This window comes from Colobus angolensis, unplaced genomic scaffold, assembly GCF_000951035.1.
Source record: "Colobus angolensis palliatus isolate OR3802 unplaced genomic scaffold, Cang.pa_1.0 Scaffold33, whole genome shotgun sequence".
Classification (NCBI taxonomy): Eukaryota; Metazoa; Chordata; class Mammalia; order Primates; family Cercopithecidae; genus Colobus; species Colobus angolensis.
In genome coordinates, this window is record NW_012116599.1 from 899,380 (window position 1) to 913,549 (window position 14,170).

General features: G+C 41.0%; 1 protein-coding gene across 1 annotated transcript in view; it reads right to left on the reverse strand.

Moving 5' to 3' along the window:
- The window catches only part of EPHA4 (EPH receptor A4), a 155,581-nt gene that overhangs the window by 74,702 nt on the left and 66,709 nt on the right, over window positions 1-14,170 (reverse strand). Inside the window, exon 5 of the mRNA XM_011951897.1 lies at window positions 6,251-6,406. Coding sequence (XP_011807287.1) covers window positions 6,251-6,406 — 156 coding nt within the window. The remainder of the gene's footprint in view (window positions 1-6,250; window positions 6,407-14,170) is intronic.

Genomic DNA, 14,170 nt, shown 5'->3' on the forward strand with positions numbered 1-14,170 from the left:
GAGCTTGCAGTGAGCTGAGATCCGGCCACTGCACTCCAGCCCGGGAGACAGAGCGAGACTCCGTCTCAAAAAAAAAAAAAAAAAAAAAAAAAGAGATCTGGAGAAGGGAAGGAGCTACTTATTTGAAGAGTTAAAGGACATTAATTTCATTAATAAAAATCACATCAAAATCCCTGTTAAGAAACGATTCATAAAATAAAAATCCTGCCATCAGCTTTAATGGCAGCCATGAATGTGCAGAAATAATGGTGCCTGTTCGGGCAATGTTGCCAAAAAAAAAGCCTCCGTTGCCTCTCTTGACTGATACAGGTGTCTAAGATGAACATTTACATTTCTACTCTCTGGCAATAACTTAGTGAGGATTCTGGAAGAAACAAACAGCAAAATTAAAAAGAAAAATAATTCCACAGTGAGTGCATTTGGTTATGTGATTCTGCTCAGGTTGGATTTTCTTCATACAGGAGACAAATGAAGTATTCCATTTCCATTAATGGAGAATGATCAGAATCCATGAAATACGTTTCTAGAGTCACCACTGAGCTGAAGAATAGGTCTGCAAGTTACAGGCATCAAAACAGAATCTCCTGTCTCCTAACAGCTGTGGGGCAGGAAATGTAAATCCTTGCTGCCTAAAGATGGTTTTACAGATCAGTAGCTTCAGCCTCACCTGGGAACTTGTCAGAAACAGAATCTCAGGCTTAACCTCCCTACTCCTAATCCCCAGGTGATTTCCATGTGATTTTTGTGCATGTGGATGTTTAAAAAGCTCTGTTCTAAACTCCCTGTTCTAAATAGTTATGGGCTATTTTCTAGAAAATGTTCAGATGGTGCTTCCATAGAAACAGCTCAGTACATCTCACAGGCAGCCATTTATGTTAACCTAACCAGAGACTCCATCAAAAGTATTCCCAAAGGTAAAGTTTGTTTACGATTATTCTCTTAAGCTCTCCAGCAGTGTCAATGGTGCAAACTTCCTAGGCAGTTTCCTTCGAAATTAGCCAATGCTACTTGTATTCACCTGGTCTAATCGTTCTCCAAGTGAACAAAAACCTGATTTTACAAGCCAGTGGAGCACAGTCTCTCTTTGGCTAGAAGAATGAGTCTCAGATAGTGTGTTTTATTTCTTCATTAGTGTGCCGTCACAGTGAGCGATCACTAAATGCGGGGCTGCATAAGAATGCTGGGGTTAAAGACAGCATAATGAACAAAGAAGGTGCCTGATTATCATGGCTGTCAGCACAAGGGAATTGGGTTTGTCACCTGGCTTAACCAACTGGTAAGAACTGATTAGAGGCTGGAATCAGTTTGAAAGGCTCCCTGATGTTATGCTTCTTCCCATCCCCACATCTTGTCAAGAGAATCCGATAAAGCTGGGGGCAGGGTGCAAGTGGGGAGAGTTACTCTGTGGGTCATGTGAACAAGAGGGTCTTTGAGAAAATCCCACTGTCTTCTCTATGGGAATGTCTCCTACAGTATTGTCCAGTAGAACTTTCCGTGGTGATAGGAACATTCTCTGGGTCTTCTGTCCAGCACAGTCTCCACTAGCCACAAATGGCTACTGAGTTCTCAAAATGTGCCAAGTTTAAATAAGAACCTGAATTTTAATTTAATGACTTTAAGGTTAAATAGCCACGTGTCAAGTGTCTACTGTACTAGACAATACAGGTCCACTATATTCACTGGGAAGGGAGATGTCGAGAGGAAGAGCCCTAGGCTAAAAATCAGAATCCAGTTCTGCTGCCTGACTTACGACTATATCTATTATCAGCAAAATATAGTCACTTCCCTGATTATCCCTATCTCAGAGGAAGTCGTCAGAAGCTTATGCAGTTAATGTTTAAGTTTAAAAAAATATTTACAAGTTTAGTTCTGTTGGCTGGGTGTGGTGGCTCATGCCTGTAATCCAGCACTTTGGGAGGCCGAGGCGGGCGGATCACCTGAGGTCTGGAGTTCAAGACTAGCCTGGTCAACATGGTGAAACCCCGTCTCTACTAAAAATACAACAAATTAGCTGGATGTGGTGGCGTGTGCCTGTAGTCCCAGCTACTTGGGAGGCTGAGGCAGGAGAATCACTTGAACCCGGGAGGCAGAGGTTGCGGTGAGCCAAGATTGTGCCATTGCACTCCAGCCAGGGTGACAAGAGCAAAACTCGGTCTCAAAATTAAAAAAAAAAACAATGTAGTTCCATTGGAGAGGTCTGAACCTTAACTGTACAATAAATTAACAGGCTGATTTTTGAAAATACTGATGCCTGAGTCCTACCCACCCCCCTAGAAATCCTGGGGTACAGGGCAGCCATCAGTAATTTAATTATGCACTCAAGGGTGAAAATCACTGATAGAGAGGCAGTGAGATACGCTGTCAACCTGCTGTGGAGGTAGTTTGGGGAAGGAAATGACCAGCTGGAAATAAAAGAGAAAGAGAACAAACATTTATTAGATCCCTATCAGGTGCCAGACCTTTGCAAATATTTTCCTATTTCATTCTTAAAACAGTCCCAGAGGTAGATGGTGAGAATTTTAACTTACAGATGAGGAAATTGGGGCCTGGGGAGGGTAAGCCCTCTCTCAATATCACAGTGTTGGTCAGTGGTTAGAGCCAAGGCAATCTGATCAGCAAGTTGATGGCATCGCCATCAGCACTTTGTTTCCTCTTAACTGAAGTGTTGCATATAAAGTAAGTGGGATGTGATCACCATTAACGTAATGCACAAGGCCGGTGCAGTGGCTCACGCCTGTCATCACAGCACTTCGAGAGGCTGAGGTCCACAGATCACATGAGGTGAGGAGTTCAAGACCAGTCTGGTCGATAGAGTGAAACTCCATCTCTACTAAAAAACAAACAAACAAAACAAATGGGTGTTTTGTTGGGTGCCTGTAGTCCCAGCTGCTCAGGAGGCTGAGGCAGGAGAATCACTTGAACCTGGGAGGTAGAGGTTGCAGTGAGCCAGGATCATACCACTGCACTCCAGCCTGGGTGACAGAGTGAGACTCCATCTCAAAAAAAATGAATAAATAAGTAAGTAAAGTAATGCACAAGACCTTGAAGTAGTGAAGTGTAGGAGAAGGAGTTCCAAGAGCAGGTATTTTCATGGACCTTTTAACAATGACACAAAAAGCTACCAGCCTTCCTTCCCTTCACCTTGTGGAAAATGACTTCTGAAACATGCAAATGTTACTTTAATTTTTAGATTTTTTTAGTCCATCCATATGCTAAAATAAAATTTTCTCCTTTTCCCTTTTGCATCCTTAAGATAAAGCTAACAGCTTTTCCTACAGAAAAACACAATTCCAAGGGCTCAACTACCACACCCTTATTACACATACATCAAATGTTCTAGCAGCACAGACGTGGCCATCTTTGGAGGTTTCCTAAACTCCCAAGTAGCAATACTTGGTAATAAAGTGATGGGCACACGTTCCCCTTAAATGCTAAACAGGTCGGCATCACGAGACTGAAAAATACCTGGGAGAAAGAGCTAGGCCCTCCTGCCATCAGAGATAAATTTCATGACACTCAAAATACAATCAAATCTCAGCCTAGAGAAGGCTTTATCTGCATGGAAAGTAAGTGGGGAAGTACATGATGCAAACTGAGGGCAATCATCAAAATGTCAGTCCCAAACAGTTCCCCTTGAGTTTACTATTGTGCCCCAGATTCCCACAAGAAAATTGTTGGTAGCAGGTGTGGATAAAGGTGGGGAGTTTATTATTAAACTAATCACACAAATGGAACATAGCATGAAAATATTTACATTGGAAAAGAAAAAGGTTGGGACTTAAAGAGTTCAAACAAAAGTGGCCACCCAGAGAAAGTACTTAGTCTATGGAGGAACAGGAAAGGGAGAAAGCAGAAACACTCCTTGCCCATTTACAGTTTTTCTGTTTTTTTGTTTTTTTTTTTAACAGGGTCTTTTTTTTGTCACCCAGGCTGGAGTGCAGTGATGTGAATGCAGCTCACTGTAGCCTTGACCTCCTGGGCTCAAGTGATCCTCCTGCCTCAGCCTCCCAAATAGCTGGAACCACAGGTGAAAGGCATCAGTCCTGGCTATTTTTTTTCTTTTGTCTTTTTTTCTTTTCTTTTTTTTCCCCTAGACAATAGTGTCTCCTCTATCACCCAGGGTGGAGCTCAGTGTTGCAATGTCAGTTCACTGCAACCTCTGCCTTCCGGTTTAAGTGATTCTTGTGCTTCAGCCTCCTGAGCAGCTGGGATTACAGGCTCACACCACCACGCCTGGCTAATTTTTGCATTTTTAGCAGAGATGGGGTTTCACTGTGTTGCCCAGGCTGGTCTTGAACTCCTGACCTCAAATAACCCGCCTGCCTTGGCCTTCCAAAGTGCTGGAATTATAGGCATGAGCTACTGCATCTAAACTTTTTAACAGTTACATCTGAGGCTGACCCTAGGATTCTCCTTAACTCTGAATGTTTCTGCTTGACTTGGGACAGTCAGCAAGAGAATCTCCCAGCAAATAGAAACTGTGTGAGTCTTCAGGTTGTACAACTCTATCCAAGGTAGGTTGTGATCTTGGGCATGTTCCTTAACATCTCTGAGCTTGCAGTTACCTTTTCTATAAGATGAAGATTACATCTACCTTACAGATTTCTCATATTATGAACCAAGTATTCAGATTTTTTCAAGTACCTATTACATTACCTGGGCATAATTATAAAATTGTCATCATCATTATTATCTCTCATTATGAAAGAAACTCTGGAGGTTACAGCAATTTGAATATAAAGTCAGAGAGACCTGGAGTCTCACTCCAGTCATTTTAAAGATAGGACTTGATTTCCCAGTGGCCCAAAGTGCTTGAATACCCAAAAAACGTTTATTTGCAGGGTTGTTAGCTCCAGATTGGCCAAAATACAGTTTGTAGTAGTTAGGAAACAAAATAATAATACTGATAATGGTAACTGAAGCTAATATGCGTGTGTGTGTGTGTATGTGTGTGTGTGTGTGTGTATATATATATATATATATATATTTTTTTTTTTTTTTTGAGACACAGTTTTGCTCTTGTCACCCAGGCTGGAGTGTAATGGTACGATCTCACCTCACTGCAACCTCTGCCTCTGCCTCCTGGGTTCAAGTGATTCTCCAGCCTCAGTCTCCCAAGCAGCTGGGATTATAGGCGCCAGCCACCATGCCAATTAATTTTTGTATTTTTAGTAGAGACAGGGTTGCACCATGTTGACCAGGCTAGTCTCGAATTCCTGATCTCAGGTGATCCGTCCACTTCGGCCTCCCGAAGTGCTGGGATTACATGCGTGAGCCACTGCTCCCGGCCAAAGCTAAAATGTATGAAAGTGGCATCATCCTATGCGATTTACATAGCACGTAAACAACATAAGGCTGTTTAACACCAACAACCATTAGGAGGTACTGTTCTTAACTCCGTTCTCCAGGCGAGAAAACAGACTGAAGAGACTCAACAGTCACCCAGCTACACAACAGGCTGGGAAACAAACTCCAAGTCTGTGGAAGGTCTCCGAGCTGAGCCAGAGGCTATCCCTCCAAGCACAGATTCACCTAATGGAAATTCATGGGCCCAGTGCTCCCTGTTCCGATCAAGGTCACAGTCATTGTAGGGTCTGTGAAGCCCCAACGGTACATGAAAGGTATGGTAATACCTAGGAACACTGTCCATATAAAGTGTGAGAAAAGATTTCTTCACTCCTGCTCTTCATACCAAGCTTCCCAGTCTCATCCATTCATTAACCCAGCATTTATTAAATGCTATCATTAAACAAGCATTTATTAGGATTTGGGCCTAAGTGCTATGCATACAAAACTATGAGTAGAGAAGGAAGAGGTGTAATGACAACATAAGCAATGATCTCAGTGCACACTGAGCTGTCCTTTACAGACTGAAACCACATTCCCAAACCCTGCTGTCTACCTGTTTCTTCTGCCAGTTGTCAACCTTCCCCGAGTCCTCATTGCAATGGCAAAGCCACTTATAAATACCAATCTCAGCTCTAATCACACTGTCAGACAACCTCAAAACAGTCAATCTCTTCTCCACCAAGTAGTCTGTAGGCAGCTGTGCACACTGAAGGCAACCAGAAACAGTGGGAAAGACCCTTTCTTTTTACAAGCATTTCCCGGGCTATGATTGAGAAAGGATGCATGTTTGATCTCAAGTGGCCCCCGCATGATTATCCTGGGAGAAGATCTGGCAGTGCCTTGCTAGGTGTTAATGAAAGCTGTTGACATCACAGGAATGAGAGACAAGCATACAACTTACGGGTGCAGGGCATAGAGGCAGCATCGTTGTCAGCTCTGAAAAAGCCTCGGTCACAAGTGCACGAGGTGGCTCCTTCCCAGACAGAGTAGCTGTGGGGTGGGCACTTGGCACAGGTGGCATCCGTGGAGAGAGCCTTGTAATATCCAATTTTGCAAGCTGCAGGGAAGAAGAAAAAAACAAACAAATATAAACCACTGCAAATACAGCAATGCAAAAATGCAAAGCCACCTCCTTGATTCAGAAGAAGGGTGACATTCTTGCTGATCATTAGTGATCATGTGGCTTGAAATGCAGGTAATGCAACCAAAAACATTCACTGAGTATAGTCGTTCTTTAAGGACCATTAACATTCCTGGTCAAGTGACAAGAAGTCCAAGGGAAGAAATTTTCTTAAACCTGGCAGAATCAAGTAAAAGCACAGCAAAGTTTACTGAACACCTTTCTATGTGCCAGCTACCCTTTATACACATTATGCTGCCTAATTCTTACAGCACCCCTTTTCTACAGGCATTATCTCTACCTTAGAAGTGAGGAATTTCAGCTTTGAGCAGTTAATTGCGGGCACAAGACTATACATCTGGTAAGTGTCAGCACCCAGCTTTGACCCCAAGTGTTCTGCCCTCAAAGCCTGTATGCTTAGTCACATGCTATGGAATTTCCGAGTGTAGCCTTTAGCCAACCAGTGGGAAGTGTATCCAAGAGCTAACAAAAAAAAAAAAAAACAGTTTCTGATTATTTCCTAATTACACCTACAGAATGAACCAAATCGAAAGATCAACAAAGGCAACCAAGTAAAAAAGACGAGTTTGTAAGGCACGGGTCACAGTTTCAGGGTGAAATAACGACTATCAACTGTAGATTTTGGAATATAGTATGCTAAGATTTGTTTTTTGATCAGTGAATATTTTCTGTCTATTTTCGAGTTCATAAAACCCTCCTGCTTTTCCCTCTTTCCATTTTTCCAGCACCTGTCCCCCTCAATGCACACACCTCCCAAGAGCCTGGTATAAAGAACACGGGCCATACAGTTTTTTATACACCTGACATGCTTTCCATGACTTCATCTTCATAAACATCACACTGACACTGTCATCATACTGACACTAAGGACTACTTTTACTAGTGTGGAAAAACTCACTAATTCTGGGGAAACTCATAATAAAAAATAATGACTACTTGCTCCCCATTCTTTTTTCTTCCCCTAAGGCTTTCATGATCACCTCTCAAATCTGTCTCAATCCCACATAAAAATTGACCAACACCATCAGCACTAAACCCACAGAGACACGGCCATTAAGAATAAAGTTATTTCATAACACCAGAGGTTCAAAGAAAATGTGCCAGTAACCCACAATTTTTCCAGCATAAGTCACTCTCATTGCTTTTCATTCATCATGTCCTTAGGACGTGTCTATACTGTCAGAAACAGCAGTGGGGAGAAGGACCTATCAGATGTTGGCCTGGCAGCCAAAACAGAACAACCAATGCTAGCAATGCAGCAGAACTTATTGAAATGAGTACTAGAAAGAGATCAATGCAACTGCTTGATTCTCTCTCTGGAGGTAGGGCCATCATCTCACCGTCGCTACTCATCCATCAAGCATCTGTATGGCTTCCAGCTGAAGTCTGTTCCACCCACTCGCATATCCTGTTGGCATTTTCTTAATCATACTCTTGTAATGGCAAGCGGAAAGGGAATTTAGCAGGGGCTCAGGAAGGCACACAGTTACTTCACTCTTACTAACTAAAGTTGTTTATGGAATTTCCTTTAACAAGCCAAAACTTTATGACGTGTGGAGCACCGACAATAAAAGCGCTGGGAGATCAATCTCTCCCTTATTTGCTTTCGTCTTTCACTGGACCGGAGCATCTTAGAAAAACAAGTTGCTCCAATGACTGAGATTTATGTGTCTCAAGTTTATACACATTGCATAATTAGATAAGGTTCAACTTGCAAGGTGCTTTTTTGGTCATGCTTAAGATGGCCCTGGGGTTTTGATTAAAATCAGAAACCCTGACTTTGGCAGGAAGAAGGACTGGGGGTCAAGCCCAGCTTTCCCACATCAAACACAGTGAGCCTCTGAACAGGAACACAAACCCGCTGGGTCCCACCTGTCACTCAGTCAGTCGCAGTCGACAAAAGCAACTCGTGGCAACTCAGGACTGCAAAGAAGGCACAAAATGCTTTCATTTTTTTTTTTTCACATCTGAATGTTGGCAGAAAACTGCATATTACTGACTGATTCTCATGCACCTCTCAATTTCAACAAGCATCAAAACGGAAAAACTCATAGTGGGAGTGGAAGATCGACAAGGACAAAAATCTGTCCAGTGATTGGTCATCACAAAGTCCAAATAGCATATTTGAAAAGCTATTCTGATACTACTTCCAGTTAAAAAATTAAACTCCTCTTTTGCAAAAATCACAATGGAAAATGTTTCCTTCAATTTCATTAAATTTCTTACAGTGCAAAAACTTGTTGTATACATTATGTGAATAAGAAAAAAGTGCATATGCAAATTGCTATTTTTTCCTATTTTTCCTCGAAGCTGGTATTAATATGTCACCAGGAATAAATATATGTGAATTCATTTGGGAAATACAGTTTTATACCAATTTGGAAAATTGAAGGCTGCTGTTCTTTGAACACACACTCTTTTCCTTTTGCTTTTATAAGCACAGGCAGAAAATACAAAATTGTCATTGTGCTGTTCTCGGCCGCCCTTGCTACCCTTAACACATTCTTTTGTCTCCAACTACATTAAGATCATGTTATTAATATTTCAGGATTCTTAGAAAGGCTCTCTCAAAATATAGTAGTGGCTTTTCACACACACGGCCATTTTGCTGCCTACATTTAAAATGACCTGGTAAATTGATGGTTTAGTACATTTCTTTGCTCCATGTGGTGCACAGCCTTCCAGCATTTGGTACATAAATGTGTAAGTACATTCTGCATTTATTCACTACTTACTAGCATCTTAAAACTTTCACTATCTCTTTCATTCTAAACAAAACCCCTGTGAAACATGTACTTGGCATAACAAGCATTGACTGTTAGTATTTTTCATCCTTCTATTTTACGTGAGAACTGCTACACTGTATTTTTGACTACTAACAATTTTGTGAGCAAGAAACTACTTCCTCCTGCCCTATTTCCACTGAAGTTTCACTAGTTAATGAACCATATGAATGGGTGTCTTACTTGATCTTCTAGATATGCCATGGAGAAAAGATTAGTTCACATGTATGATGCAAACTTTGCATTCAATTCCTTTAGCTTTACTTTATTTCTTCCTGTAGGCTTTAAACAAAAAAAGATGGAGGAGGAGAAGGAGGAGGAGGAGGAAAAAGAAGAACCAACTCTTCTTTCAAATTGGCTCACCTACTACCATAACAACGTTGAATTTTAAGATAGTCTTGGTAATGTAGTATCTTCTGGGTTTTTGGTGCATTGATGTGTGTACATGACAGTATAATGCCCAATTTAATGAACTGATTACACCTATTATTTGAAAAAATTTCTCTCTATATATGGCTATGTCATTTTTCTGCTTTTTAGAAATTTAGAATAATTGATAGTATCTGATTGTCTTTATAGTTCATTTTAAAACTAATTTAGTGCCTAAGAGAAGTTAATAATAGCAATTGTGAAAATAAATATCAAGTAGTCATTGAGTATTCATTGTTTTTATGCTCACTGGTCATTTAATTGTCACAATAATTCTGTGAGCTTGAGGCATTATCACTGCTCCCATTTTGCAGATGAAGAAACAGGGTTTTCAGTAACTTGTCCAAGGTCATACAGCTAAGTGGTAAAGCCAAGCATCTAACTCCAGTGCTTATGTTTTTCTAAAAGTTTTTATGTAAACAAGGTTAAGTTACCTAGAGTTACATCTGACCGTCAGCAAAAATATGACTTGGATATAATGAAGGGGTGAAGATCTGGGCTGGTCCCAACTTCTATTTGTGCCCCCAGCCCATCCCCTTGCTGCCTTTATCAGCCACGAAGGCAGCCACACTTTGCTCTCTGTGACCCACTTTCCAGTTCAAGGCCCTTCAGAGCTGCACTGTCCATTAAAATAACTGCTCACCCCATGTGGTTACTGAGCACTTGAGATGTGGCTGGTCAATGAATACCGGCTGTGAGTATTTTAAAATACACATCAGATACCAAATACTTAGTATTCCAAAAGTAAAACATCACTAATAATTTTTATTTGGATTACATGTTGAAAGCAATAATGTTTTAAATGTATACTTAAATTATTAAATTTAATTTCACCTTTAAAATTTATTTATTTTAAAATTTTTTTTGAGACAGAGTTTTGCTCTCGTTGCCCAGGTTGAGTGCAATGGTGCGGTCTCAGCTCACTGCAACCTCCGCCTCCCAGGTTCAAGCGATTCCCCTGCCTCAGCCTCTCAAGTAGCTGGGATCACTGGCGCCTGCCACCACGCCCGGCTAATTTTTAAATTTTTAGAAGAGAGAGTTTCACCATGTTGGTCAGGCTGGTTTCGAACTCCTGACCTCGTGATCTGTCCGCCTCAGCCTCCCAAAGTGCTGGGATTACAGGAGTGAGCCATTACGCTCGGCCTAAAATTTATTTTTCAATGTGGCTACTAAAACACTTAAAATTATCTATGTGGCTTGCGTTATATCACTATCAGACAATGCTGCTCTAGAAGCTAGAGTATTAAGTCTTGCGTGTGTGCTCCCATGTGCACACAGATGCATTCTTGCCAATGCATGGTGCTGAAAGTGAAGGAGGATGTATCACAATCACCCAAGGACTTATTTTCAAAACTTCCCCTGAACCTACTTAGAAGAATCTGATTCACTTCGTCAAGTACTGCTCTCAGTCAGCTAGCTAATTTTAAAAACCTAATTTGGGCTAAAGTACTAACAAATGGACATTAATGGGGAGTTAAAAATTACCTTCCCAGGTAACAAATTTGCACCTTAATTTAGAGTCGCTTGAAGGTCTGGAAATTCCAACGTTGATTCTCTAAGGAGAATCTGAACCATTATGCAAGCTGGACCCCATACAATATTTGGCAAAGAGGCTTATAGGTCTCTCCAACCCTATCTTGTAGGCATGATATTAGGCACACATGACCAAAATGGTTCCATGGGGAACTCTGCCTTTTGTGTACTGGATACATAGTATATCCAGTATGCTTAGGAATCTGTGTTAGAAATATCAAAGTCACTTAATGACCGTTATTAAATTAGTTCTTCGATAAATTTTTCATTTGTTAAACTATTTCTTAGGTTAATAATGTGAGAAAAAATGATGGGAAAGAAAAACTATCTGTCAAAAAGCATTACAACTTTTGAAGTTTTTGTGAATATGTAGAAGCCCCAGCCATCTTTGGGGAAGGTGTGAACATTAACCGATTAATTCCCCATAGCACAGATGGCATATTAAGGCACAAAGGTTGAGGATTTGCCCAAGGCAGGGTGGATTTTCTAACACAGCCAATATGGCTTAAACTAATATGCTATCGATCTCTTCTCTTTCTTTTCAAACATGCAGGGTGAAGATGGACAATTGGGACTGTTAGTGGACCAATCTGACTCTCTTCCATTCATGAACAGCCAAACGCTGGCAAATCCATATTGTCCAAATCGCCTGCATTCTACAAGTGGTTTGACTGCTATCTGTGGAGAATAGTTAAAAATTAGATTGTTGAAGGGACCTTAAAAATCATCTCATCCAGGGATGGGCAAACATTTCTGTAAAGAGCCAGAGGTCAAGAGGAAGACCAAGGATATGATGAAGGTATTTATGTAACAAGATAGAAAACAAATTTTTACAATTTTTTTTTTAGTGATAGAATTCAAAATATAATAGTAAGCCATTAAGTACTTTTTTGCAATACAGATTTATTAGTGAGGAGAATGGAATTCTTTGTTGGAGAGAGAACATTTCACTTAATTTGGTTTCAAAGAAAATGTTCATTACCAAATCAATTCCAAATGTCAGCTATTAAAAAACATCCTTAGCTCTCAGATCATACAAAAACTGGTGGCAGGCCAGATTTTGCCCAGGCGTCATACTTTGCCAACCAGTGGTCTTGTAGGACATGTTCATTTTTGAGATGAATAACTTGTCCACGGGCCCTTTGTGGAGCATACCAGGATTGAGTCTCTACGCCATGGTTCCTCTGTTACTCTGCAGCGCCTCCCTAAGTTTTGAATCACAAAGTGTAACAAAGTGCATGTTCTTGCCATCGCTGCAAATGAGTAAACTTTTCATCAACTATCTTACTGGAAACGCTGATTTTACTCAGTACCATTATAAGTAAAACCACTTTTGAAATGATTTTCTTTTTTTGATTAAATAGTATGGCCTGATTTGGGAGCTATTCCTATACCATTCTGGGGACAATTTATTTTAGTCAGTTCAAATTTCTGCAATTATAAATTATGATTAGTTTTACATTTACATTGTTTTAGGGTTTTTCTGTCCTGAGGAGCCTGAGCTTAAACTGTTTTCATCTATGAAATGAAAGAATGATACTGATTTTTTTTTTATTTCTGAGCCACTAAGTTCATGAAACAACTACGATAGCAATTGAAATGCTTTCTGTTGATGACTGATACAGACAAACAATGCCTTAATCTTTTGCCTGTGAAAATAGGTTTACTCTCACGGGGCGCGGTGGCTCACGCCTGTAATCCCAGCACTTTGGGAGGCCGAGACGGGCGGATCACGAGGTCAGGAGATGGAGACCATCCTGACTAACACGGTGAAACCCTGTCTCTACTAAAAATACAAAAATTAGCCGGGCACGGTGGCGGGCGCCTGTAGTCCCAGCTACACGGGAGACTGAGGCAGGAGAATGGCGTGAATCTGGGAGGCGGAGCTTGCAGTGAGTGGAGATCGCGCCACCGCACTCCAGCCTGGCAAGAGCTTTGAAAGATGTAACACGTCTCTCAGGTGTGGCCTAAGCTCTAGTTTGGGACATTAGTTAACTAAGGAAAAGTTTATAAACTGGAGATGACCTGAATCCAAATTCAGCAAGAATGCCAAACTTCTCATCTTAGAAGCTTCTAATCTCAGAAGATCAGTAGTTTCTAATCTTCCTTCTCAGAGTCTAGCATGTATCAGAATGACTCGAACAAAGGATTTGTTAAAAGACCAGTTGCTGGTCCTCACTCCTAGTTTATGATTGTCTGGTGAGTACTGAGAATTTGCATTTTTTTATATGCTCCCAGGCAAAATGTGTCCCTGGACCTGATGACAACATTGCTGGTCCAGAGACACATTTTGAGAACCACTGCTTAACTATAAATAGACCCGAGTCTAAGTAAAAACTTAACAATGCAGTTCATCTCAAATAGGTTCAGACAACCTCATCCTTTCTCTAATACCCAAATGCTAAAGGGACAAATCATTATCAGGAGAAGAACAATTGGTTTTGGAATTCATTGTGGAGTGGGGAGAGGGCATGACAGAAATCTGACATGTTTGAGGCCAGGCGTGGTGGCTCATGTCTGTAATCCCAGCACTTTGGGAGGTCAAGGCAGGCTGATCACCTGAGGTCAGAAGCTTGAGATCAGCCTGTCCAACATGGTGAACCCTGTCTCTACTGAAAAATACAAACATTAGCCAGGTGGCGTGGCCCACGCCTGTAATTCCAGCTACTCCGGAGGCTGAGGCAGGAGAATCACTTGAATCCGCGAGACTGAGGTTGCAGGGAGCCAAGATCGTGCCACTGCACTCCAGCCTGGGAAACAGAGTGAGACTCTGTCTCAAAACAACAACAACAACAACAACAAAAAGAAACGAAAAGAAATCTGACATGTTTGAAATATGAAATTTAAATTATTTCTCAAGTTTGAAATATAAAATCTAAATTATTTCTCAAATCAATTATGAATGTGCCCTGTAATGACCCCAAATTATGGAACA